Source organism: Xiphophorus hellerii, chromosome 9, assembly GCF_003331165.1.
Source record: "Xiphophorus hellerii strain 12219 chromosome 9, Xiphophorus_hellerii-4.1, whole genome shotgun sequence".
In the NCBI taxonomy this organism is placed as follows: Eukaryota; Metazoa; Chordata; class Actinopteri; order Cyprinodontiformes; family Poeciliidae; genus Xiphophorus; species Xiphophorus hellerii.
The window spans coordinates 18,249,254-18,273,928 of NC_045680.1; the positions used below are offsets into that span (position 1 = coordinate 18,249,254).

The 24,675-nt window shown below is 38.2% G+C and overlaps 1 protein-coding gene across 1 annotated transcript; it reads left to right on the forward strand.

Annotated features, from left to right (window-relative positions):
* Positions 1–5,293: 5,293 nt before the first annotated feature.
* Positions 5,294–24,675, forward strand: atp8b3 (ATPase phospholipid transporting 8B3). The gene is made up of 29 exons (XM_032571058.1): positions 5,294–5,520; positions 5,750–5,812; positions 6,027–6,083; positions 6,508–6,599; positions 6,703–6,816; positions 7,567–7,665; positions 8,243–8,304; positions 9,254–9,326; positions 9,537–9,607; positions 10,232–10,323; positions 10,410–10,568; positions 12,204–12,292; positions 12,382–12,575; positions 13,626–13,834; positions 14,459–14,490; positions 15,380–15,536; positions 16,187–16,375; positions 16,488–16,600; positions 17,800–17,967; positions 18,162–18,273; positions 18,369–18,444; positions 18,551–18,674; positions 20,497–20,683; positions 20,791–21,014; positions 21,088–21,171; positions 21,258–21,482; positions 22,129–22,267; positions 22,504–22,634; positions 23,419–24,675. The coding sequence occupies exons 3-29, from the start codon at positions 6,059–6,061 to the stop codon at positions 23,602–23,604; spliced, it is 3,426 nt and encodes a 1,141-aa protein (XP_032426949.1). The 5' UTR covers positions 5,294–5,520; positions 5,750–5,812; positions 6,027–6,058; the 3' UTR covers positions 23,605–24,675.

Genomic DNA, 24,675 nt, shown 5'->3' on the forward strand with positions numbered 1-24,675 from the left:
TCCTTCTGGAAACTTTTCCTCCCGCCACAGAGGAACGCTGGAGCTCTGACATAAAATCCAATCAAATGAATTTTCTACATTTGGACTTAATTTCAGCTATAGAAACATCTGACGGACGATCGGCGCAAATAGATCAATTTTGGACTTCATGGTTAAGGCTGCGAATACTTTCATAAATGTGATTTCTGGGTTGTCCACTTTGAATACATTTACAAAACACTCAAAAAGTGTTTTTTCATCTCCATAATGGTGTATTTGGATGTAGAATTAATAATTAAATGCAAATTGGAAAATGGCTGTAGCATAAAATTTGGAAAGAGTGAATGTTCAGTAAAAGTGAATAAACAACATGAATACCAGATGATAAAATACTAGAGAAGTAATTTAACTTCACAAATCTGGCTCTTAAGAAATGCTAAAGGAGTATAATTTGGGAGGACACAAACCTCAGGAAGAAGGTGAATTGATCAGTGGAATTAAATCTGACTTAAATGCAAGGTTGTAAGAGTGATGGAAAAGCAACATTGCAAATCACCCTGAAAATACCATCTGCTCTGTAAAGTGTTAGGGTGGCAGCGTACCTTGGGATTGCTTTTTCCTCATTAGGCACAAATGAAATGGTCAGAGATGATAGGAGTCTTGATTGAGCTCAAGGGAATGACATAACATTACAGGTTTCAAAAGAGCTTAGACTGAAATGAAGGTTCACCATCTAGCTGACTCACACCTGGGTATAGGGTGTCAATCTGAAGGCAGTACAAGAACCAGATTTCTCAATCTGCAAGATTTTATCAAGTTTTCCTTTTTGTTGTTCCTTCACCTAAAATACCTCCCTAAAAAACATGAGTTGGCACATTTTGTGGCAAACTTCTGACCCATGTGGAACTCTCAGGAGGCAACAATGAAAGCTTAACAAGTTGGACACAATGTTTCAGAGTGACTCTAAGTCCGAGGTGTTTAACTCTGGCTGGTGTTTCACTGTGAGGAAGATGGGTGAGCAGTACGGCTACCTTGGAGAGAATTGTCGGAATAGAAATTAATGATTGGACTTTACTGTTCAGAGGTTAAGGGAAGAAAGAGCCAAGTCCAGGAAGTGTCGATTGGTGTGGTGAGCTGAATCCTGGAGCCATGTCACCGAGGAAGGTTCTGGTGAAGGACCAGAGAGCAGCCAGGTAAGAGTTTGGAGGTTCCAGGAAAAAATAAGACCTGCCACTTGCTGCTGCTCCTGAAGCAAAGTTGTCCAGAGTGTTATTGCATGAATAGATCAGAAGAGAAGTCTCACATTCTGGGCAAAAGCAAGAAAAGATATTTTAGAGTACTTTGTTACTGTTCAGAAGTGGGACACTGCATTAAGTTGATACTTAAATGCTGGTTTAACATTTTAAGCTGCTCAAATTGCCAAACCAGCGTTTAATTTTCAGCTGATTGGGTTTGATGGGTAGCAGGAGTGTGTGGGAGCACAATGCTCAAGGTCCAGCCTCTGGGGAACTTGCAGGTCAGTGGGAAAAAAAAAACACCACAAAGGCACAACAAACCCAGATCCCTGAAAAATTCAAGTTTGTTAATATTGTGACAAAAAGGACAAAAATATAAAAGAAAAATCCACTGGTACAATTATATTTACAAAGCAATTTATGTACAAGGTGGTGCTCTTGACCTTTCTTAAGATTATAAAACAAGGAACATTTGAATTTGAATATCAAACTCCATACTCTGTACACAACCAGTTCTTTGGTAAATGGTAAATGGTGGGAAGTATAGTCTGCGGTGGACCTTCTTCCAAATAGTGTGCAAAGAAAAAATGGGTTCCTGGGAAGTGATCCACAGTAGAAACAGTGTTGTTAGGAGTATTGAGGTGAGAGGTTGTGGGGAAAGTTTAACTGGAAACTCATTATCATCTCAATTGTCTTGAGCGGGTTAAGCGCCAGCCAGTCCTAACCACACCAATGAACCAGCAGAAGCTTCTACTGCCTGTGTGGAGACTCGTCATCATTCTGAATCAGACTATTAGCAGTGGAATCATATGCAAATTTCAAGAGTTTCAGAGACAGTGTAGTCATTTGTTGTCATTTGATGGTGTGTTTCCAGAATGATTAATGCCTTACATCAGAAAATTTTAATTAGTCCATGCTTTTTTAAAAAATATAATAAACAGTAATGTTTCACTGTGGTTGCTCAATGCTCAAGAATCCAATTAGAGCAAAGGACATTGTCATTTTAAAGGAAGATCTAGCAAAATGATCTTTGACCCACGAACACTGCAGCTTTCTGCACACGAGTTTTGTTTTTGTCTTGGTTTTACATCATATAGTCATGTCTTACTCATTATCTTTTCAGATCTTTGTCATAAGAAAGCTGTTTATCATGTTGTTGGGGACTTCTGGACATGAGGCTAAGTGGGGGTCTGTTCTTGTGCTTGTGATCAGGGGGTTTTTTTCTGTCAGAGTACCTTAATGGTGACAAACAGCTCTTTAAAAAAATGTTCACGTCCTTAATATTTGTCAAATTCAAAATAAACACTGCCTTGAAGCCCTTCATAAATAAAAAGACAACAATAATATGTTTGAATCAAAATCTTTCATGAATATGTTAATAAATTGTCATTCACAGAGCAGTGTTGAGATAAGGCTGCCATGATACCAGACCTTTAACACTGAGATATACATTTTATTTTTATGAATTGCAGCTAAGGTCTTTTTTTTTTTTTCTCCCCACCCCATTTTTTTCCTTGCAAGTTTCCTTGCAAGTTCATACAATATACAGTATATACTGTATATACAGTATATGCAATTTATATTAAGTCATTTTTAGCAGTCTATTTCTATTATATTATAATTTGATGTTAGTTATGAAACACTACATTCACGTTTGGTTCATTATATTTTTGATTGGTAAAAAGTTATCTATCCAAGGAAACCCATCTCACTGCATCAGGTCATTCAGTGGCTAAACACACATAGACAGTGGATAGTCTATTGTATGCTGTTGTTAACTCTGCAGCTGTCCCTCATACTGAACATGCATGTAGTGGAGAAAAGAACACCCTTCTTTTTTCATCAATTTTAACCCTTATTTACAAAAATAGCTCAAGCTCATACGTTGAAAAGTTACTGCTTGGTTCAGATCTGAAGTACTGCCATGAAAATCGTTTATTTATTGGGTCATTACAGCCCCTTAATAAATTTTGGTTTATACAATACTATTGCAGCTGTAGTTGTATGCTACAGCTGCAATAGTAGCAGTAGGTTAAAAATTTAACCTATTTCTAAATCTCAAGTCCTTTGAAGCCTCTATCGGGTTTTCTTCCAGAATCTACTTCGTATTTAGCTCTAACCATCTTTCCATCATGGCCAGTTTACCCTGTTGAAGAAAAGCAACTGCAAAGCTTGAAGCTGCCACCTCTATGTCTTTCCATTGGCATGTTGTGATTAGACTGATGCGCCATTTCACTTTTCGATGTGAGTTGTTCAAACTTACGATATTGTTTTACAAGCTAGCCCTGCTTTAAACCTCTCCAAAATGCTGCACCTGATGGGTCCGGTGTGTTCCTTGATCTTCTTGATGCTGTTTGTTCACTGCCAATCCTCTGAGGATCTAATCTATTTATGCTGAGAATAAATTGCACAAAGTCAAACTCTGTTTGTCAGTTAGATGGGTGTGCTAGATTTTATGTAGTGCAAATAAATAAAATCTCCAAATTAATGAAAGCAATATTTTTATTTGTTAAAAATCTTGATGTTTTGAATTATTTTGCTTCACACACACCACTTAGCACTGATCTATTTAGATGAAGTACCAGCAAAATCCAATGAGGCTTATGGCTGTAAAGTGGCAAAATATAAAAAAATTCAAGGTTCACAAGGGCTTTAGTAAAGAAATGCATACATTATAGATTAATGAGTGATGTCCTGCTGTGTATTGCAATGAATAAGCTATTGTAACCTATGCAGACAGCAGGTATTACTTTAAATAGGCACATTTCTGGTAAGACTACAAGATTTCAGTTTACTGCAGCCCATGCCCTTGACATCCTGGAGAAAAAGAGTCCCCCTCCCAGTCCCACCTGCCACCACAGTTCTCACTGTGTAATTTGCACCTTGTCCATTGGTTGTGGGGTTCGACTGCCATGTTGGGCAACGGTTAAACTGTGGGGGGAAAATGTTTGGCCTATCGACTGTCATTTGTTTGCGTAGGCCTGAGAGCACCAGTACCACACCACTAGCACGTTACCCTAACCACTCTGCTGCACAACCCAACTGTAAAAATAGATAGGAAAAGATCGCCCTAGATATGCACGCACATTCACGTGCAGACACATATAAGACGTAAGATGAGCACACGTTCAGGTGTTGGTGTGTGGCCTTTGTGGGGGGCAACCTCACTCAGGGAAAAGAAATGAGACAAAGAGATATGAAACCACAAATAGTACATTTAACTGTCATTTAGTGAGCATCAATCCAGCAAACTTCTTTTTTGCTCAGCGTTGCGACTGTTTACATACTGACCCTCTTTGACCTCTCCTTCAATAGTGAAGCTGCAGTTATTGCTCACCTCCACCAGGTGGCATTAGATTCTTGAAGAAGTCAAAATGCTCATTTCCCCCACAGTATCTGACAGGCCTGCTTTATTTTATCAAATAAATTCAGCTTGCTAAATGTGAAATATTGCATATTTGAAAGCTACTGCAACACAAAAAAATAGGTTAAAATGTTGTATTTTCCCAATTGTATTGTTTTTTTGTAAAAATATAAAGTGACAAAGGATCAAGAGAAGCCTTTCCCATTGAAACCACACTGTTTACAGTCTAGAAACTGGGCAATAAACTATGATTAACCAAGGTTTATATTTAAATGTCATTTTTATAGTTTGTACTAATTTTGATGAGAGCCTAGGAGAGAATAATACTAATAAAGTAAAACAAAGGTTTCTGTAAATCTATGAAAACAAATACTTACAATAAGGGTTTGCCTGATCACAAAGCCTTCAGCGTTCACACACTGTAAACCACTGTAAACCAATCCTCCCAGTGCTTGTGCTGTACAAAAGCACCATTATCACAGTGCCGGAAAGACTCTCTAAGATTTTTTAGAGATTTAGGTCAGTTTGCTCACCGTGCCTTTTAAAAATGTGATTCCTTCAAACATGAAAGTAATTTCCAGTAAATTTTACTTATCTCTTTCAGTAGGTGATAACTGTAAAAGTTTAATTAAACTAAACAACACTCTGAAAGGTTTATAGACATGATGCTCCTCCTCCTTTAGTCTTCCTTTCCTCAGGTGAATTGAAAGTACATTGTGTAATCCTGAAGTGTGCACCTGGAAGGACACAACAAAGGCGCGGTGAACATGATGCTGAGAGAAGTGAATAGAAAATGATTTGTATTATGCAAATGGAGATTCAGGATTCTTATGAAAACAATCGTGTTAATTTTTCTCCGTGGTTACTGGAGCGCAGTGAATCACAGTTCAGCCATGTCGTCGTGCTGCCAGAGAGTAACAAGGAATTTAGCAAACAGTCCAGGTAAAGGCTTATAATTCTTTGACTCTTGTAGGTTTTTTGACATTATCTGTCTTGTGAAGCAAAGTTACAAAATAACAGATGTAAAAATGGATTCTGGTAGTAATTCTACATTTTTCATGTAAATAATTCACAAACTGTGTGCTGACTAACTTCGCTCTAGTTTGCAGGTTATATTTTAATGCCTGAATCTGAGCTGCTCATGTCTCACACTTCTTTCAAAATTTTAAAGGTCAGTTTGACTGAGAAGGCTGCTGCATTCCTCTGACGTCCTGCACAAAGGAGGCAAGCACAGGTTAGTGTTTAGTTCTCCATAGTAACATTTTGTTTTTGTTTTTGCAGTAGTCATTTAGAGTCCTACAGTGACTGCTGGAAGGGAATCAGTCTTCATCAATCTTCTTCTTAATATGTTGTAGTATAAGTAATAATATTATTAAACACATGCAATGAGGCACAAAACTGCAAAAGCTTCTCAGATCATCCCATTAATCAGTTTTCTACTTAACCAGAGCACAGTAAAGGTCAGACTCTGCAGAGCAGGATGTCCAAAGAAGATGTCGAATCTGGTATGTGTAGTTTAATATTGAATCCTCACTTTTTTCATTTTACACTAACCTTTGATTGTTTCTTTTTTCTATTATATTTATTATAATATAATCAGAACAGAGTAAAGTGAAGCATTGTGCATTTGCCATGAAACGTCAGTGTGAGTTTATCCAGAGTACTTGAATTGTTTACTTATGAGGGATCATCTTTCTGCAGCATATATTTGCACATCAGCCGTTCCTTTATGAAAACAAAGTCTGCGTTCCTTTGAGACCTTTATTGCGCGTCTGTTTTAAAAGTTTCTTGAAACATGTCTTCATGCAAATGATTATACAAAACTATTTGCATGCATTATCAATATATAATACATGCTTATGAACATCAAGCTTTAAGGGGCTGTTTGGAAAAAAGGTTTCTAAGCTGAAAAAAAACTCCATCCATCAGGCCTCACATGGGAGGTGAAGGCAAACAGCCGTCACTATCACAAACACAAACAGAGGAAATCTTTCCTGTGCTTCACCTGGGGACGATACTCGGTAAGTCTCAGCGTCCACAAAGCCACGAGAAATGTTGTCCCACGTCTTCTGAATCAGGTTCCTTGCTGTCTAACCCCATGTTGCTCTTCCTTATTGTTGCCAGGACAATGTGGTGCGCAGCCACAAGTACTCCCTCCTGACTTTCCTCCCCCTGACGCTATTTGAGCAGTTCCAGCGAGCTGCTAATATCTACTTCCTCCTCATGGTGGTGTTGCAGGTCAGATGAAAACCTCTGCTGTCCCCTCTCTCTCCATTTTGAATCTAAATGAAGCATTCTGCTGTAAGCTGGGCTTCAGACTTGAATAGATGTTAATATGTATATGTATTACAGAGTCCTTCGCAAAAGTGCCTAAACGCCTTCAAGTTGTCCACGCTTTGTCATGTTACAATTACAAACCTTATAGTATTTTATTTGTACATTTTGTGAGATCACCATAAAATAGTTCATAACTGTGATGTAATACATGGATTTTAAATTGGTTAGTGAAAAATAATCTTATAGTCTATGAATCAACTCTAGCTCTCCAAACAATCATTAGAGCAGTGTATTTTTTTTACTTTACATAATGTTTTCCATAATGTCTATAAGGTTCTGTTTTGGTCTCGCCTTCTTTGACACGCAGGTTTCACAGGTCTCTGGGTTCTTTTGAGATTCGGAAACCAAATATTGTTACACTTTCACTTAGAAGTAACTGATTTTTTTTCCTCCATAGAATCAAAGCAAAATACATCAAGATTAGAGTTAGTAAAATCACAAATTATGGTAACACTAAAGTGGAGTCAATGCTTTTGTAATTCTCTATATGCAGCATCTGTAATGTGTTTTGCCTAATAAGGAGGGTAAATATTTGCTTTTTACTATTTGTTTTGTGTGTTCTAATAGTTACAACAGCATTGTATGTACTGTATGTATGTATGTTTTTTTTAGTTTTTCTTTTTTAAATCTCTGCTCTACGGCTGTTTCCAGTGTGTCCCTGCCATCTCCTCCATACCTTGGTACATCACCATCATCCCACTCTTGGTTGTGCTCTCTGTGAGAGGATTCAAAGATTTAGCCGGTGACCTGGTGAGATGACCAATCTCATACAAGCTGAAAGAAACGAATGCTAGGGGCAGAGAAAAACACGTTACAGTAGTCACGACCAGCCTCATGCATTTAGCCTCTTGATACTCAAGCTTGTGTGTCCTCCCTTTTCTCTCCTTCATTGTCCTCACTGACTCCTTGTCCTCTCCTCATTGACAAAAGCAGTCATCCTCATGGCATTAATTTTCTTTCCTATCATTAAAGCTTTTTCTTTTAAATGCACGAGTAATGTTTTGCATGGAGAATTCTCTAGTTAAGTGCATCACTGAGTTACGGTCGTTAACAGCTCTGGGTGAAACGCTTGCTTGACCCCTCTTTATTGACTAATCATTTAGTGGAGGGTGTAAATCTCCCAGCTGGTGTCACTGTAGAGCCTCGTAATGGCATCTCTCCTTTCTCCTTCCTCCTGTTCAGCCTTTCATGGCCGCCCACATTCCCTCTCACTTGCTCCTTGTCCGTCACTCTGAACTCCTGTACTTGCCACCAGTGTCCAGCGCGGCTCTAATGCTCTTTTCCAATCTTCCCACCTGCCGGTGTCTGTGTCTCCACCACGGTGCAGGCAAGGCGACGCTGTGACTCGGAGATTAACTCCCGACCCTGTGACGTACTCATCTCCCAGAGGTGAGGACAAAGGCAGTGGGTTATTCTCGCAGGAGTCAGTGCAGCATCGCGGTTGAAACAGTCCACTAATGAATCTCTAATGAAGTGTAAATGAGTGAATCCCTAAATGGTTCCTTCATGAATCAAAGAGGGGCAAAAACGCAAAGCAACCTCCGAGAAAATCAGAGGGCCGTGACAAACATGTTCTCCTGCAGTGAAGATTTTACCTTCACTCCCGTTAGGCAAACAAACTAAATTCAAATTAATTTTAGGCCTTTAAGGATGAATCTGAACCCTTCATTTTTGACGAGCAAGTGATAATGAACAATAATTGTGACCAAAAGAGAAACCAGGAACCTGCTCCAGAATGAACTTTTTCAAGCACAACTGAAATACATTTTGTATAAATTAATTGTTCAAAGCCCAACATAGCATTCAAGACCTTGATGAGTGTGTGTAACCAGAATGTATCTTTGCTGCAGGCTGCGTCTGACACGGTCAGATTTTAAGCGTTGTGTCTTCTTTTGAGAGAATTTAGACAGTAAGATTAATTATGTGTCCAAGTGTGATCTAAAACTTTGGTTGAATGCAACATAAACAGAAAGTTTATTTGTTGTTTATACATTTGCACCCCATAGGGTAATGCTACATGAATAAACAATCCAAAATAATAATAATAATAATAATAATAATAATAATAATAATAAATCCCTTTAAGAATTATAAACTTAATGTTCTTAGAATTAAAAGTAGAAGGTTTTGATGAGCTTAATAAATATTTATTTGGCTATTTCTTATTTTAATATGCAGCATAGCTTTGTAATTACACACAAAAAATGTTTGTACATCCATCCACCACACATCCATCAAATTACACACATGTGCACAAAAGACAAATGTATATATATATAATCTAATGCATGTATACATAGTTAAATACAGAATGTATTTTATTTTATTTTTCTTACAGTTTCATGACAGCACAGTGGAAAGATCTGTGTGTTGGAGATGTGTTGAGGATCCGCAGAGACCAAATCATTCCTGTGAGTCAATGAATTAATAAAAAATAACTGAAATATAACACCACCTTAATTCAAAAAGCATTTCATTTGCTTTTGAAGATAGAATATAACAAAAAGCAAGCAAGTGTGGTAATTTTATGCAACTGCATTTTAAGTTGTGTTCAGAGTTTTCTGCTACCAAACACTCCTATTTGCTTTAAAAAATATGTACATTTCTATCTTTCCTCCCAGGCTGATGTTCTTCTGCTTTCCAGTTCTGAGCCTCATAGCTTGTGTTATGTGGAGACCGCTGATATTGATGGGTAACAAAACGTAGAAAAACCAATAAATCTGTTTGCTAAAGCTGCTGAGTGACTGTGAAAAATGTTCTGACTTTCAACTTTTCAAACCACATACTCAAATGTTTACAGTTAAAGTATGTTTTTTCGAGTAAACGAAATAACAGCTTTTCACGTGATACTCGGTACACATAAATCTAGACTACCCTGTCAAAAATGAAAAGTATAACATAAATGTTTGCAAGTGAGAAACAAGCGAGAGAATAGTAGATAGAACTTCCAAATTTTGGGACTCCCACTAATGATGTTTGAAAGTGTTTAAATAAATACACTTTATTTAAACAGTGTATTTAAATAAAGTTATCTAAATAAATCTAATTTTATTTAGATTTTCTTAAAATCTAAATAAAATTAGATTTTATTGGAAAAGTATAATCTCGCTGAAAATTTGCTGCAGTTTTCACAACGAGTTTTGGAGATTTATTTTACTCACCTTACCAGCCTCTTCACTTTCAGTGATGCAAAAGTCCAGCTTCCCCTATTTTAGCTCAGAAGGTTGAAGCTTACAGATTTAACAAATAAATCCCCTACATTGTTTAAAAGACTGCATGATTTTATTTTTAAATAACTATCTTTTTCTTCTTTAAGTGAGACCAACCTTAAATACCGGCAGGCGCTGGGTGCAACACATAATGAGCTGACCTCTCACCCTTCAGAGGAGGCCCTTGAAGCCTTTAATGGTAAATAAATGTCCTCTCTTCTAACTAACTGTTGTTCTCTTTTGAAAGAAGAGTGCAATTTAATCGGTGAACATTTAATTCTATAGGTGTTGTGCTCTGCGAGGAACCCAACAATCGCCTGTACACTTTCAGAGGTCAGCTACAATGGCAAGGAGAGTGCTTCCTCCTGGAAAACGAACATATCCTCCTGAGGGGAACTGTCCTACGCAACACAGACTTTGCCTACGGCCTGACGATATACACCGGTACAGTTCAGTATTAAGTCTAAAAGAACAGATGCAGTGTTGGTAAAGGTGCGCATTCACTCACCTTGGAATGAATGTCATATTAAATGTGGGTCTTTAAAGACACACTTGAGCCTCTCCTTTCTTTTCAAGGTGAAGTGATGGTCACACAAACACCTTCGATGATTTTTAAAAGCGGAACTGGGTGCACCAATTTGACTTTGCTGCAATATGTAACTTTATCCAAAATATGTTTTTTCCATATTTGTTAAAACCGTCATGATGTCGTGACAGTATGATATAAGACAGGTAATCTGTGAAAGGATCAAGCTCCCCAACTTCCTCCCAGAGCTACTATTGCCTTCTGAAGAAATGCACTGCCCTCCATCAAAAACAACCAATCAAAGCTGGGGGCGGGGGGGTCCAGTGCTGTCATTCAATTCTGCTTAAGGTGCTAATGACAGAGAAGCCACTTAGACTTTCCTGGAAAACAGTTTATCTGCCATTATCTGTAGCTGTGCTAACTAGACTTAGCATTTGTGCCAGGCTATGTTGTATTGAACCAGTTGTAGTTTAGCAAAAAGCAAGGGAGAGGGGTTGAGCATGAGCCTGACTGACAGCGCTAAGACCCTCCTCCTGACTCTGATTGGTCATTTCTGACTGAGTAGCGTATTCTGCAGTTAGTACTGGGAGCTCAAGGAGAAGGCAGATAAGCTACATTTTTTATTTATTTATTTTTTACAGATTATCTGTTTCATACTTTAACAAAAATGTAAAACACATTTTTTTAAATAAACCTTACATGCTGCAGCTTTAAAGACTTAGATTTATTAATATTGCTGCTGACGTTTCGGGTATGAAATTTTTTACAAGTCAGGAAATTTGACAATTTTATGGAAAATATACTGGGTGGGGAATTTATTTATGAAACAGACTTCAGCTGTTGTCAAACTGATCGGTTTCTTTCAGACTAACTTGTACTGTGGTTTTATACTTACTTCAATGAATAATTGTATTACATAGAACAGAGTATGCTTCCAATTATGACACTAAATGCTTAACTCTTGCAGCTTTGTCTTTAAAATATGAAGTTCTAAAGTCTGGGAGATTACACTCTCCCCCTGTCCTCTAAGTGACTATTGATCAGGTATTGCTTGGCCAGGCAGAGCTGTTGCATGACGCCAATCCATTGCAGTTAAAGGGATCAGTCACATTTCTTTAAAAGATGGCCATTATACCAGCAAGCAAAAACTGCCTATTGGTGTACCCTCAGTTTAGCCTGATCAGAAATCTAACATCGTGTTATATTAGTTACAAGTGTTCTGGTCTTAAACGGTCGTATCAGTTTTTCAAATGAAATCCAGTGTCTTTAAACACTTTAGTTGAGTCTGAGAGAACATCTCTGGAAAGCATAATGCTATACCTTATTGATCTGCGTGAGATAACTTCTCTCTTCACTCGACCTTCGCATTGGGGTCACACGTCCCCGGAGGACTAAAGGGATTCAGCATGTTGCTCAAGGGTGCATCAGCAGAGTCTTGCTTTGCAAGGTCTTGAACTCTAACCCTGTGACTGCAGAGTGGTCTTCTGAATCGTGTTGTAAAGGTAGCAGATGACGGTTGTGGTTTTGTTTTGTTTGTTTTTTTCCACGCAAAGGCGCAGACACAAAAATCCTGAGAAACTGCGGGAAACTGAGAGTAAAAAGAACTCAACTGGAGGAAGTTTTCAACAAAGTGGTAATTGGGGTGAGTTCATGAAGGACAGCGGGAAGACAAGCAAGAAGCAACTTGTGGAGTTCTTATAAATGTTGTTTGTCTTTGTTCTGGTTCATTAGATTGTCCTGTCGGTTCTGCTGGCTGCTGTGCTCCTTGCCATCGGTGCAGGCGTGTCTTCATATCAGGCCATAACCAAAACATCGTTCCTGTCTGCTCTGGTGATTGATGGCAAACCAGCTTACAATGGATTCCTCGTCTACTGGAGTTACATCATCCTTCTCAGCCCGGCCATGCCCATTGCGCTCTACATCACGTTAGTAACATTTGGATCACTGGGATATTTAGTAGAACGCCAGTTTTGTAAGCATCAATGTATAGAGAAGAATAATGATAAGATGTCAATACAGTTGAAATAAGAAAAGTGTAGTTTTTAATATATTTTCCTGGGTTAAACAAAGACTACTAAGGAAGAGAATTAGGGCCATCGGAAAGAAAAATCGGACTCTACTTTCAGAATTGTGACTTTCATCTCTAAACTTTAATCTTTAAATTTGAATGTCCTGAGATCAAAAGTAAAACTTCTGAGAAGAGAGTCAGTCGCCCAAATCCTAAAACATTGTAAAAAAGAAAAAATCTATAAACGCTGTCCATGGTTTGAAAGGTTGTCTTCTCAATCTAAAAGATTTACTTCATAAATTGTTAAAGCTTTTCTACGTGTGCTTTGGTAACTTTCACTCTGGTCTCTGTGTTTTTCTTTCTGTAGTGAAGCTCTTCTAGATATTTCTCTCTTGGTGGCCATTATGGTTACAATGTGACAAACAGTGATCAGAAATGACTTGGAGATGTTTTGGATGGTTTCTTTGACTCTTTTTCTAACTACCTTTACTTGCATATCCTAAGGTACACACAACAATCCCAATCTACCTGCCAGTTTGTTTGTTTCCCTTAAGTAGACTGGTTGGAAAAGAAAAAAGCTTGAAGGCAGCTCATGGTTTGAACCATGACTATGATGAATTGATTAATAATCTCCTTAGTGGTACCAACAAATCAAATCTATTATTTCTTTTAGGTATTTTATTTGTCTTTTTTTATCTAGGCTTAAAGGTTTTATAAATAAATATTTGCTTTGAACCGAAACGCTTTTCCAGAGAGTTGTTTGACCAACAAATTTGCCCCTGTGACTTACATGTTTCTGTCTATTTTTTTATGATTTCTTTGGCTTTAGAAGTCTTTGTTTATTAGGAACTTTATAGGCAAAAGAACAGAGCGTAAGCCACACCTGGAACTATATCTTCCCTGAGCCACATGGCGCCAACATAAACAATTTCTAATGAGTTTATTTACTCTATATGTGTGTCTTCAGGTTTGAGTTGATACACACAATTCACAGCAAGTTTATTGGCTGGGATTTGGAGATGTATTGGCAACAGACAGACAAACCTGCAGAAGCCAGGAATACCTCTCTGAGTGAGGAGCTCGGCCAAGTAGGTTACCTGCTGAGTGACAAAACTGGCACGTTAACCCAGAATCGCCTGCTCCTCAGACAATGCTGCATCGCCGGAGAAGTCTACGGTAAATATGACGAGCTATCTGGTATTGGTTCACAGGTTGCAGATTACTCTGTATTATGTGTCAAAATCAAATTTTTTATTTTATGTTTCAGTTTAGGGCTTTCAGCATTGTGACATGTCTAGATCAAAAAGATGTTTCAAAAGCGTTCCTGCTAGACTGGTTTATATTTTGAAATGTAGAAAGACAGTCAGGTTTTGGGTTAATAATCACCAAGTGAAATAAAAAAAAATTAAAAATTGAAGACAGTTTCAGATTTTGTGTAAGGAAGTTTTAAAATTTTCCCAGAGACTTTAATGAGCAACTCTGGGTAGATACAACATTTATGTAAACACACTTCCATTCTCCTAAAGAGACAACCAGTGAGAGATGTAACATGTTTAAATGCAAAACATCTTCTAACCATTTAACAGTGACTTTAACCATATATGTATGGCCAATTATTTGTTAGAGTCTTTTAAGCTAGTATGTGTGTTTATCTATCAGTTCTTGGCCCAGACCATTAGTCTATTTTCTTTTTTTTATCTCTCTTTTTAACCAGCATTTTAAAAAGAATATTAGTTAACAAGATTTTTAATGTGCCATCAGGTCAGTCAGGTAAACAGAAAATGTTTTCCACTCCAACAGGTGACGCTTCAGTCAGTGCAGAGGATGTAAAGGTACAGTACACACTAAGATATAGTTTCAGTCTCCATTTGACTAAAACACTGGTTAGGCAGGAAAAATAAAAAGCAAGCTCTGCATTTGCCTCTACATGAGCTAGTAAAGAAAATTCAGGTTTCGTAAGTCCAATATTTAAACTGAGGATCAAGCAGAGGTGTCCAACTTCAATCCTTGAGGGCTGATGTCCCGCAACTTTTAGATGTCTCCCTGGTCCAACACACCTAAATCGAATGGCTGAGTTTCAGCAAAGTACTGCCGAGTCCTTCTAACGATCAAGCTATTTGATTCAGGTGTGTTGAAGCAGAAACACAAGTGAAAGTAGGAGGAGCAGTGGAGTTTGACTCTCCTGATCTATAGAGATTATCCAGAGAGGAGTTCTCAAAGGTCCCTCTCTCTGCAGTTTTTAGAGATGTCCTGCTCTCTGATTAGAGCAAAATTGAAATGTTTAGGCTGAAAGGATGTGGCTGAGCAACTTGGATTACACACCTGCAGTTACATCAGATTTGTCAGGAGGAATGAACCAAACTTTCAGGAAAGTACTGGGAGACGCTTGTGAAAGGATACAAATAACAAAGATCTAAGTCATGCATTTTACAAGGCAATTTTACCAAATACTAAGAAAAAGTATGTACAATTCTGACTTTAAACTAAGAGTTTAAAAAAAATACAGAAATTATCTTTCTCATTATTCTGGAATTATCAAGTAGAAATGATCTTGTTGGTCTGAACTGAAAAGGTTTAATCTGATCCAGTGTCGATGACAAATATGTCCTTTTATACAGTGTAAATAAATAACTTCAAAGATTTAATCCACTTGATTACAAGGTATTCTGTAACATCTACACAGTTCTTTTACTTGCTCATTTTCCCAATTTTGTCTCTCAGCCCATGGATCTGAGCTGGAACCCGTTCTCCAGTGGTGGCCTGCGCATGTTCTCTCCCACACTAGTGGAGATGCTCAGAGGACAGCGGTGTCCAGTCACCACACAGTTCCTGTCTGCGCTGGCTCTGTGTCACACCGTCATGGCAGAGTGGAAGGAAGGTGAGCTTTCTTGCTTGTGCTGATTCATTTCTACATATATCAATTCTCATTCTCAGGTAGACATAAAAACCATTATGTTAGTCATCAGACTTGAAGCAACACCTGTCTTCCTGTGGGTTCTTTAGAAACTACGTGACTTTAGTGATTCATGACTTTACTTCCTGTCACTTCTCAGTTACTTCTTAGATATCACGACACGTCTTGTGTAATGCAGAACTGATGGCTTGAGGCAAGAAGTTTATGGGCTCATTTTGATTGGAGTTTGCGTGTTCTTCATTTGTATGTATGGATTTGCTTCCAGCTACTCCAGTGTCCAGTCCAAAAACAGGACTTTTTGGTGAATTGATCTGTTTAAATTGCCCTTAAGTTATGTGTGCATGGTGGCTTGTCATGTGTCTCTGTGCTGTCCTGTGACGGACTGTCCAGGGTGAACTCTGCCGTTCCCCTGAGACCCAGCAAGGATAAGCAGGTTTAGACTGTGAATGGATAGTTAGATGTATTGACTTCTCACACTTTCAATAATGAATTTTAAAAGGTTTATGTGGTAAGTGGAAAAATTCCAATAATCTGTACTATGAAATCATTCCCAGATTTTTTTGCAGAGACCGATGCTTATAGATTTACTTTGTGTGTTGGCCATATTTTCCCAGGATCCCTGGTTTACCAGGCTGCATCACCAGATGAAGAAACTCTTGTTGGGGCTGCCAGGGAGCTTGGCTGGGTGTTTCTTTCCAGAACAAGAGATTTTGTTGTTGTTTCAGAGCTGGGTGCCACTCGCCAGTATCAGCTGCTGGCGCTGTTGGACTTTACCAGCAAAAGGAGGCGGATGTCTGTCCTAGGTAGGAGCAGAATTATTATTTTTTTTTTTTTGAGATTCTGAATCTAATAAAATACAAATTTTGCCTAAGTAAAAACATGTTTTATTTCTATTTTTATTTTTATTTTCTGTAGTACGTGACCCAGAGGGTGGGTTGAAACTTTACTGTAAAGGAGCAGATGTAGTAATACTGGAGAGACTTCAGAAGAACTGTCCACATCAGGAAAGCAATGAAATAGCATTAGAGGTGAAGCAGTTTAATTTTATTAATTTGACCCGTTCTTGTCTTGAGTCAATCCTTGAAGTGAGCTACTTTCCATTTTATTGCACAAGAACCACAAACACTATTGGGTCTTATTAGGACTTCAAGAGACAAATAAAGCAGTTTATAGTTGTGAAGTTAAATGACAATTAATATGAAATGAAAAATATGATGTAAGCTTCTCTGTATTTAAATCTATCTAAATGTCTCTGAGTCTGCTAAAGAAGAGCTTCCTCACAGCATGATGCTGTCACTACCATGTTTCACAGTGGAAAAGGCAACAAAGATCTGCTTCCACATTAACCAGCTGCTTTTTGCTTGGCCTGCAGCAGTTTATGAGACGACCTGTCCCTGTTTGCTGCTCAAGAATCCATCATAACTAGTTGTGGTTAGACCTTTGACCTGAGCATAAGGAGAGCTCCCCTGAGCTAGTATTACCTCCATGCCATGTAGGAGCTGCACTTAACACAGGAAGCCTCTTTTGCTGCCTCACAGACACCATTTTGAAAGTAGGCCATTGAGTTCAATCATGGGCTTAGATCATCAGAGTACCTTCACCTACACGTTTACCGTCTCCCATACACGACTTGTGGTAAACTTCAAATAAGACTTCTTATGGTTTTCTTTCAAACACAGCTTTCTTTCTTCAATTCTCCCATGACATATCAGTTTTTCAAAGTTGCCTGATGGTGCCTAAGCCCATTTAAAATTCTCCATGACTTTCTCCCTGCCTGTGAACTCCTAGTTCCTCACAACGCTGCTTGTTCACTAATGCTTTCTAACATCTGAGGCGTTCATAGAAGAGCTAGATATGTACTGAGATTAAACAATATATATTAGCGTTCTTTTAAAAAAAAAAAAAAACTTAATCAGGTTCCTTCTACTTCACTGTTACACGGGTCTCAATGTTATATCACATACGTTTCCAGTAATAATAAAAAAATATTAAAAAGTAATCAAGTTGATGGGTGAAGTGTTACATTATGTTGAATACTTCAACAGGTATAAACTCTTTGGTAAGGTTCTGTACAGAGTAAAGACTGACAAAATATTAGTATTTAGTGACAAGTCAGATTTTTTTTCTGCCTGTGTTTCTTTTTCGTCACGTCGGTTCTTGCCTTAAATGTCGCTTCACAACTGAAGTGCAGCCTGTTGTAAAACCTTATTAACTCATCTTCTGTCAGCTGTTTGCTGAGGCCTGTCTGAGGACGCTGTGTGTTGCGGTTCGATCTGTTCCTGAGGCATTGTGGGAGCAGTGGAGTAGGACTCTGGCCCTGTCTGCTGCCATGGCGACCTGCGAGCGTGACACCGTGCTGGAGAAGCTGTACGATGAGATGGAGAGAGATCTGCTGGTGCTGCTTTGTCTCTTTCCATTTGAAAACATGTTATTGATCTAACCAGCAATGATAGCTTGACTTTTTATTATTATAAGCAATTTCTGCAATGTTTTTCAAGAAAGAAACTTTGTCTTGTAGCATTTAAACTATTATTTTGAAATCCGCCGTAAATAATATCTAAAATTGCTTAAACATAACCAATGTTGTAGCTACTGGGGGTGACGGCAATTGAGGACCGGCTCCAAGAGGGAGTTCCTGAGACAATCGCTCTTCTTCAAGAGGCTGGGATTAGAGTATGGGTGCTGACTGGAGACAAAAAAGGTATTGGGGAAAATTCATGAATGAAGAAAAAGAGAAATAATAGTTGATCATGCTTTTTTTTTTTTTTTTTGCTCTTCTACTGCTTGTGCCTTTAGAAACTGCAGTGAACATTGGCTACTCTTGCAAGCTACTGCACCCTGAAAGCAGATTACTGGAGTGGCAGGAACTCAGGTCTGCGTTCATACACGAAATATAAAATAAAAGCAAATAGCCCAGGAACACTCACACGCACATGTTCTTGATATCCCATTGATCATTGCTTGTTTTGCTCACGCAGGGAGATTCTCCAGTCTGCAGACCCACAGGTCAGCTTCTTCAAAGCCAAGCAGACAGAGCTGTGGGCTACACACAAGGAGATGGCAAGAGCAAAAACTTCTGTGGTCCTCACCGGATCTGAACTGGTAAACTGCAGCCTACACAGTAAATAAAAAACATATAATATTTTCATAGATCAGGGTTTTTTTCTGTGATTCTCTATTGAAAATGTGCATTGTTTTAGATACACAGGGTTTAAAGGCATGGAGCATTCGATACACGTAGTTTACCTTGTACTTATTTCAAAGGGAATTTGGAAATGTTCAAAGTCCAACACAAGTGTATAATTTTGCTCTTGCCAGAACTTGTACTCATTTCACACACAACCAAAATGAACAATGATTTTAACCCTCCTGTTATGTTCCGGGTCAAATTGACCCGTTTTAAAATTTACAAATTAAAAAAAAAAAATAGAAGCATTTTTTTTGCATGAAACGTTTTCTATTTGTCTTAATAGGTGCACTCTAGACATAAGTTGAAAATTTATTCATTTTACACATTTGTACCAAACCCTAGGTCTACTTTTTACATCGATACTGTTCGGGTCAATTTGACCCGGCAGTCAGGTTAAAGTGCAAAAAAAGATTTTAAAATGTCCAATTCTATATGTTTTCTTGCAGTTATGAACCATATTTCACCACACACACACTCACACACCCACACACGCAACCACACACACACAAGCCCACTTTCTCACTATTCTCTTTACTTCACTAGGAAACTGCGAGAAAGCAGGTGTTCACACAACCTTTGACGGGAATCTTTTCTGTTCCTGTGGACAAACTCCACCCACTCTGAGTGACACTCAGCAGAAGTGGATGAAAACATAAATACTCTCTGCATGACTCATTTATCTTGATTTTAATCAGCGGGTCAATTTGACCCAGAACAGTATGTGTGTCTCAAGTTCAATTATAAAGATCACCCTTTGGTAAAAAAAAAAAAAAGTATAATATAAAATAATTTACCAAAGGTCAACTTCAAGGAAATTATTGTTTTTTTGTGTCTAGGTTTTTTTCAGTGGACATTAAAAATCTAAATTCCATTTTTTATGTCCAAATGAGTAAATGAGCAGGTTGTCGTCACTGATCCTTAATTTCTGAGAAATAATAAAACATCATTGCACAAATATTGATTGAAATGGTTAGTATTGGAGTTAATAATCAGATACAAAAATGTTTTGGAGGAATTTTTTGGTTTCTGACACTATTGCATGATTAAACACTCCCTGGGTCAAATTGACCCACGAACATTTTTGCTGTACCCTAGAAACGAACATAACAGGAGGGTTAAGGTCTTCCTTGATCTAACCTTTGTAATTAATGAAAAACCATTGGATAAAAAATGTGATATCTGGAACACAAAAAAAACTGTCAAGAAAAGTCAAGAAAAAATACATCAAGTACATTGTGGAATCAGCTGGTGAGTGGGTCAAACTTGTGATCAAGAGTGGTTATCTTGCAATCCGAAGGTTGCTGGTTTGATTCCAGCTTCTTCCTCTTGCATGCATCTTATAAAAAAAATCTAATATTTTCAAGTTGCCAAATATGTCAACTCATAAAAATGTCCCTTTCTCACTATTTGTAGTTAAAACTTTAATGAAACACTAATCTAAAACACATTTGCAAGTTTGTGGTGAACTCGGGAAAACCTTTTTGTCCCCTGATTGCTGTTCTCCACCAGCCTGAGCAGCCCCGCCTCTTTCCCACAGCAGCTCTGCTGGAATTTGATATTCAAAAAGCATTTTTATTGGATGCAACATTGGTGACTTTTCCTGAATACAAAATGAGACATTTTCCAACCTTTGCTTTTACTACCGAACGTACCTATAAAAACCTTTTTTAGTGCTTTAGCCAAGTTTTTATGTCAAAGTCAGTTTCTAAGCTGCTTGATTGTGTCTGTCCCCAGGCAGAGTTTGAGGAGAGACCAGAGTGGGGGGCCTCCTTCATGAGCCTGGCGGAGCAGTGTCAGTCAGTGCTGTGCTGCAGAGTGACGCCTGCTCAGAAAGCTGAGATCGTGGAGTTGGTCAGGAAGCACACTGCCTCAATCACCATGTCCATTGGTGATGGAGCCAATGATGTTAACATGATCAAGAGTAAGTCTTTATCAGCAGTAGCAGATGGTTGTTAATGGGGGTAAAAACTGCACTCATTTTGCTGTGTTCATTTTACTATGTTTTCCACATCGTTCCATCAACACCAGCGGCTCACATTGGAGTGGGGCTGGCTGGCAGGGAGGGAGGTCAGGCCGTCCACAACGCAGACTTTGCCGTGTCCCAATTTAGATTTTTGCAAAGACTGCTGCTGGTCCATGGTCGCTGGTCCTATCGCCGCATCTCCCTCTTCCTGTGCTACTTTCTGTTTAAGACCTGTGGTTTTGCTCTTGTGCACATTTGGTTTGGGATCCTTAATGGCTTCAGTGCTCAGGTTTGGAACACACTCACAAAGCCGTATGACATTATGCCTCATGATGGAGAGACCAACCATAATTTCCCCACAGTCTCTGTACGAGACATGGTTCATCGCTCTCTACACTGTCTTCTACACTGCAACGCCGGTGATGTGCATGGCTTTTTTTGAACAGGTCATTCAGATCATTTTTTTACTAACCATACAATAGGATAAATATGAAAATAATTACAGCGAGTGCTGTATATTTTTGTTTAATAGGATGTGAGTGCAGAGAGCAGCCTGAAATTGCCTGAACTGTACAAGAGTGGACAGAAGAAGGAGCTCTCCAGCCCTAGAAAGCTGATCACGTATCTGCTGTATGCTGTCTACATGTCACTTGTTCTCTTTTTCATCCCATGTGGAGTTTTCTACAACACGGACTATGATTACCAGACCATGGCGGTCACTGTCTCGATGGCTGCAACCTTCGCTGTTACAATTGAGGTCAGGATTGCTTTTTGTCAAAAGTAACGGGGACCTTCTTACACTTTGCTTTGTTGCAACCACATGTTATTTTATTTTAAATGCTATTCTTTCCGTGAAGTAAAGAACAAATTTTAAGCAGATAGAATAGCGTAGAAAGATTTAATTATTATCGTTTTTAGAAAAGAAAAAGAAACTGAAAAGTGTGACAGCATAGCCAGTTTCCTTCAAATGTTACAATTGCTAAATAAAGTTCTATAGCATTCAGTTTAATCTTCTGTACCAGAATCACACACAAGTCAGGGAAGAGCTTCCTCTCCTCTTTGTCTTTTTTTTGTTTAGCAAAAAACTGTACTGATAACTTGCTGTTCATTTATTGATGGAGCGCAGACAGATCCAACACTTGCACATTTTCTGGCAGATTTTGTCTGACAAAATATCCTTTTATTCATTGTTTGTGCATGCTCTAAATACTTATACAACTAAACTCCCCTGTCTGTTAATATCTGCAGTAATGTAAAGTTATCTTTTTCCGAATTTGAATATCCCACAATAAAAATAAAATTTAAAAAAATTGTTACATCTCTTTTTCACAGAAAGCGTCTTTTTACTCTTGCCCTACACATAAATACAGACTCATTCTTCTTTATTTCTTTCTTCTTGTCAGATTATGATACTGACCAAATACTGGACAAAGTTCAACATTGCAGCTCTGTGCGTCTCGGTGGTTATGTTCTTCATCTGTAGCAGAATCACACACAGCACCCGCCTTTTTCAGAGCTCGCCCGCCGACTATTTCTTCCTTGGTATTTTTTATTTTCTTTTTTCAGTTTTCAGATTATTCTTATTACTAATTCAGTGTTTAATTATGCCTGGTGCTACCCTTAAGGTACATCCAGAGAACAATCACATACAATGCAAAGAATAAGCTAACAAACAAAAATGCTGTTTTTCTATAATTATTTTGATGTTTGTGGATAAATTGGTTGATTTGTTGGTATTCCAGTGGCCAGTTTTGACTGCTGTGCTTGATTTCCCCCAGGTGTGTCTGAAAAGGCCTTCATTGATCCAATGGTCTGGCTCACAGCTTTGCTCACAGCTTGGGCTGCTGTTCTGCCCTCAGTTACGTCTCACGCCTTCAGTGTCATTCTCAGCGTGCACAACAAACACAAGGTGGGACATCTTTGGGCATTTGTGAGAATACACAGCGGACCTTTCAATAGAAGATCAACAGAAATGTATCATTTTGCAAATTCTGATTTTTATGTTAGGGCTTGTAGTTTGTTGTTCAATGTAATTTCCATATTAAAAGTAAAAAAATGTGTGAAAAAGTATAAAATAAAGACATTCATCAGAGAACACAAATATCGCTAGAAGATAATCATGTTAGAAATGGAAAAGTAGTTGTAAATCAATCCGTGGATAATTTGGCTCACATTTTAAGAACAGATAGTTTGTACTGTGGCTAATTATTGTGGGAAATCATGAAGGAACAACATTTGGAGAGACTGGTTGTTGATTTATTGATAAAGCAACGGATGTCAGCAGACATTTTGTTCTGAGTCGATACAAAAAAACGTCAAAACTTCAGTAAGATATGTTTTCTTACCTGAGAAATTGTGCTCACAAACACCCACGGTCTCTTGATGCTCCTGCTGCTTACTCACTACTGTTCAAATGATCTTGTAAGCTGTGGCAAGAAGTGTGTATTCTTCCTTCACCTTCAGGCTCTTCCTTCCCTTGGTGTTATGTTTCCAACTTGACTTCAAGGAAAAAGTATTTCGAACAACAACACTACTGTCTGTGAACGAGGAGAAAATCTGCCTCCTTCACCTGTTTTATTTTTTTGAATCTCACACACTTTTCCTGATTTGGGGAAAGTAAAAGTTGCTAGTCTGCTTTTGAGGGTGTTAGTTAAAAAAAAATCCCTGATTTGTTTTTCTATGCATACATGCAGATACACAACTCATCCCCTCCTCCAGTGGAGCTGAGGTCAAGGTTCGCAAGAGGGTCATCTCTCCGTCGGTCATCGTACGCCATCTCTCAGGGTGCCGGACCTGGACGCCTCATTAATTCAGCGACTAGCATCCAGAGAGCAGAGGTGTTAAAGGAAGAGAAAGTATCTACAAGTAAAAAGCTATGAGATATTTGAGGTCAAAGTCTAAGCAATGCTTCTGCATGGTGGTGTGCCAAAGTGCTTTCAGTCAAGTCAGAGTAGATCCAATGTGAGGTAAGAAGTTGAATGCGGTGCCCCACAGAGGGCCTGGGAACTTTGTATCTGTTACAGAAGATCTGAAGCAGGCTTTGCAGGTGAACAGATGTGGAACGCTGAATAACGTTTCAGTCAGGTGATTTATAATTGATTAGTGGTCAGTCCAGTCTGCATTCACTCTACTGAAGCATGAACGATTCGTTGCAGAGCTGTGGATAATAAGTCTTTTAGTAGAGTGCTGGTCATTCCTGTGCCATTTTGTATCTTTAAAGTTTTTTTTCATATTTCATATTTGACCTTTTCTGCAACAAAATGGAGCTGTCGATCGCCAGACCTCATTTACTGACCATTCATCAATTCATACCTGCTGGGGTTGACAACTGATGGTTGACAGTTGCTGGACTTCATTTATTCTGGTTTGATTAGAAGTTATTATCTGCCATATGTTAGCAGAGTGAACTGACCTGGTTGTGGATCAGAACCAAAATTAAATGGGAATAGAATGCAATACATCTTCAGTTAGTAATACAAGATTAAATAAAATCCTGCACTCTATTTTTATTACAGTTTATCTCTATCATTTATTTTATCTTTATAATTTATTTATTTATAATACTTAACTACAGCAAAAAATAGATAGGCTATGATTAAAGAATATAGAGATAAAATGGCTTGTTTGCATGTACAAAATGGGAATGGTTTAAATTGGGTGTATAGAAAAGAAATCAAAGTAGAAATTGGCAAAAAGGTGAAGTGACCGGGAACCATTGCTGTAGCTCCTGGTTTGTTTGTGTTATAAAGATCAATTTAAAGTCAGATTAGCTAACATGATGCCATTGTTTCTGCATGAGTAGTTAGTAATAGTTCCAAAGTTTATTGGAAAACATTAATATTAATTGTCTTTCATATACAACTAAATCTCTGTATTTTAAAAGGGAGTGTGGCATTTTAGTATAATTCATTTGGCCCTGTTTTACTAATAAAACTATTATAGAAAATATA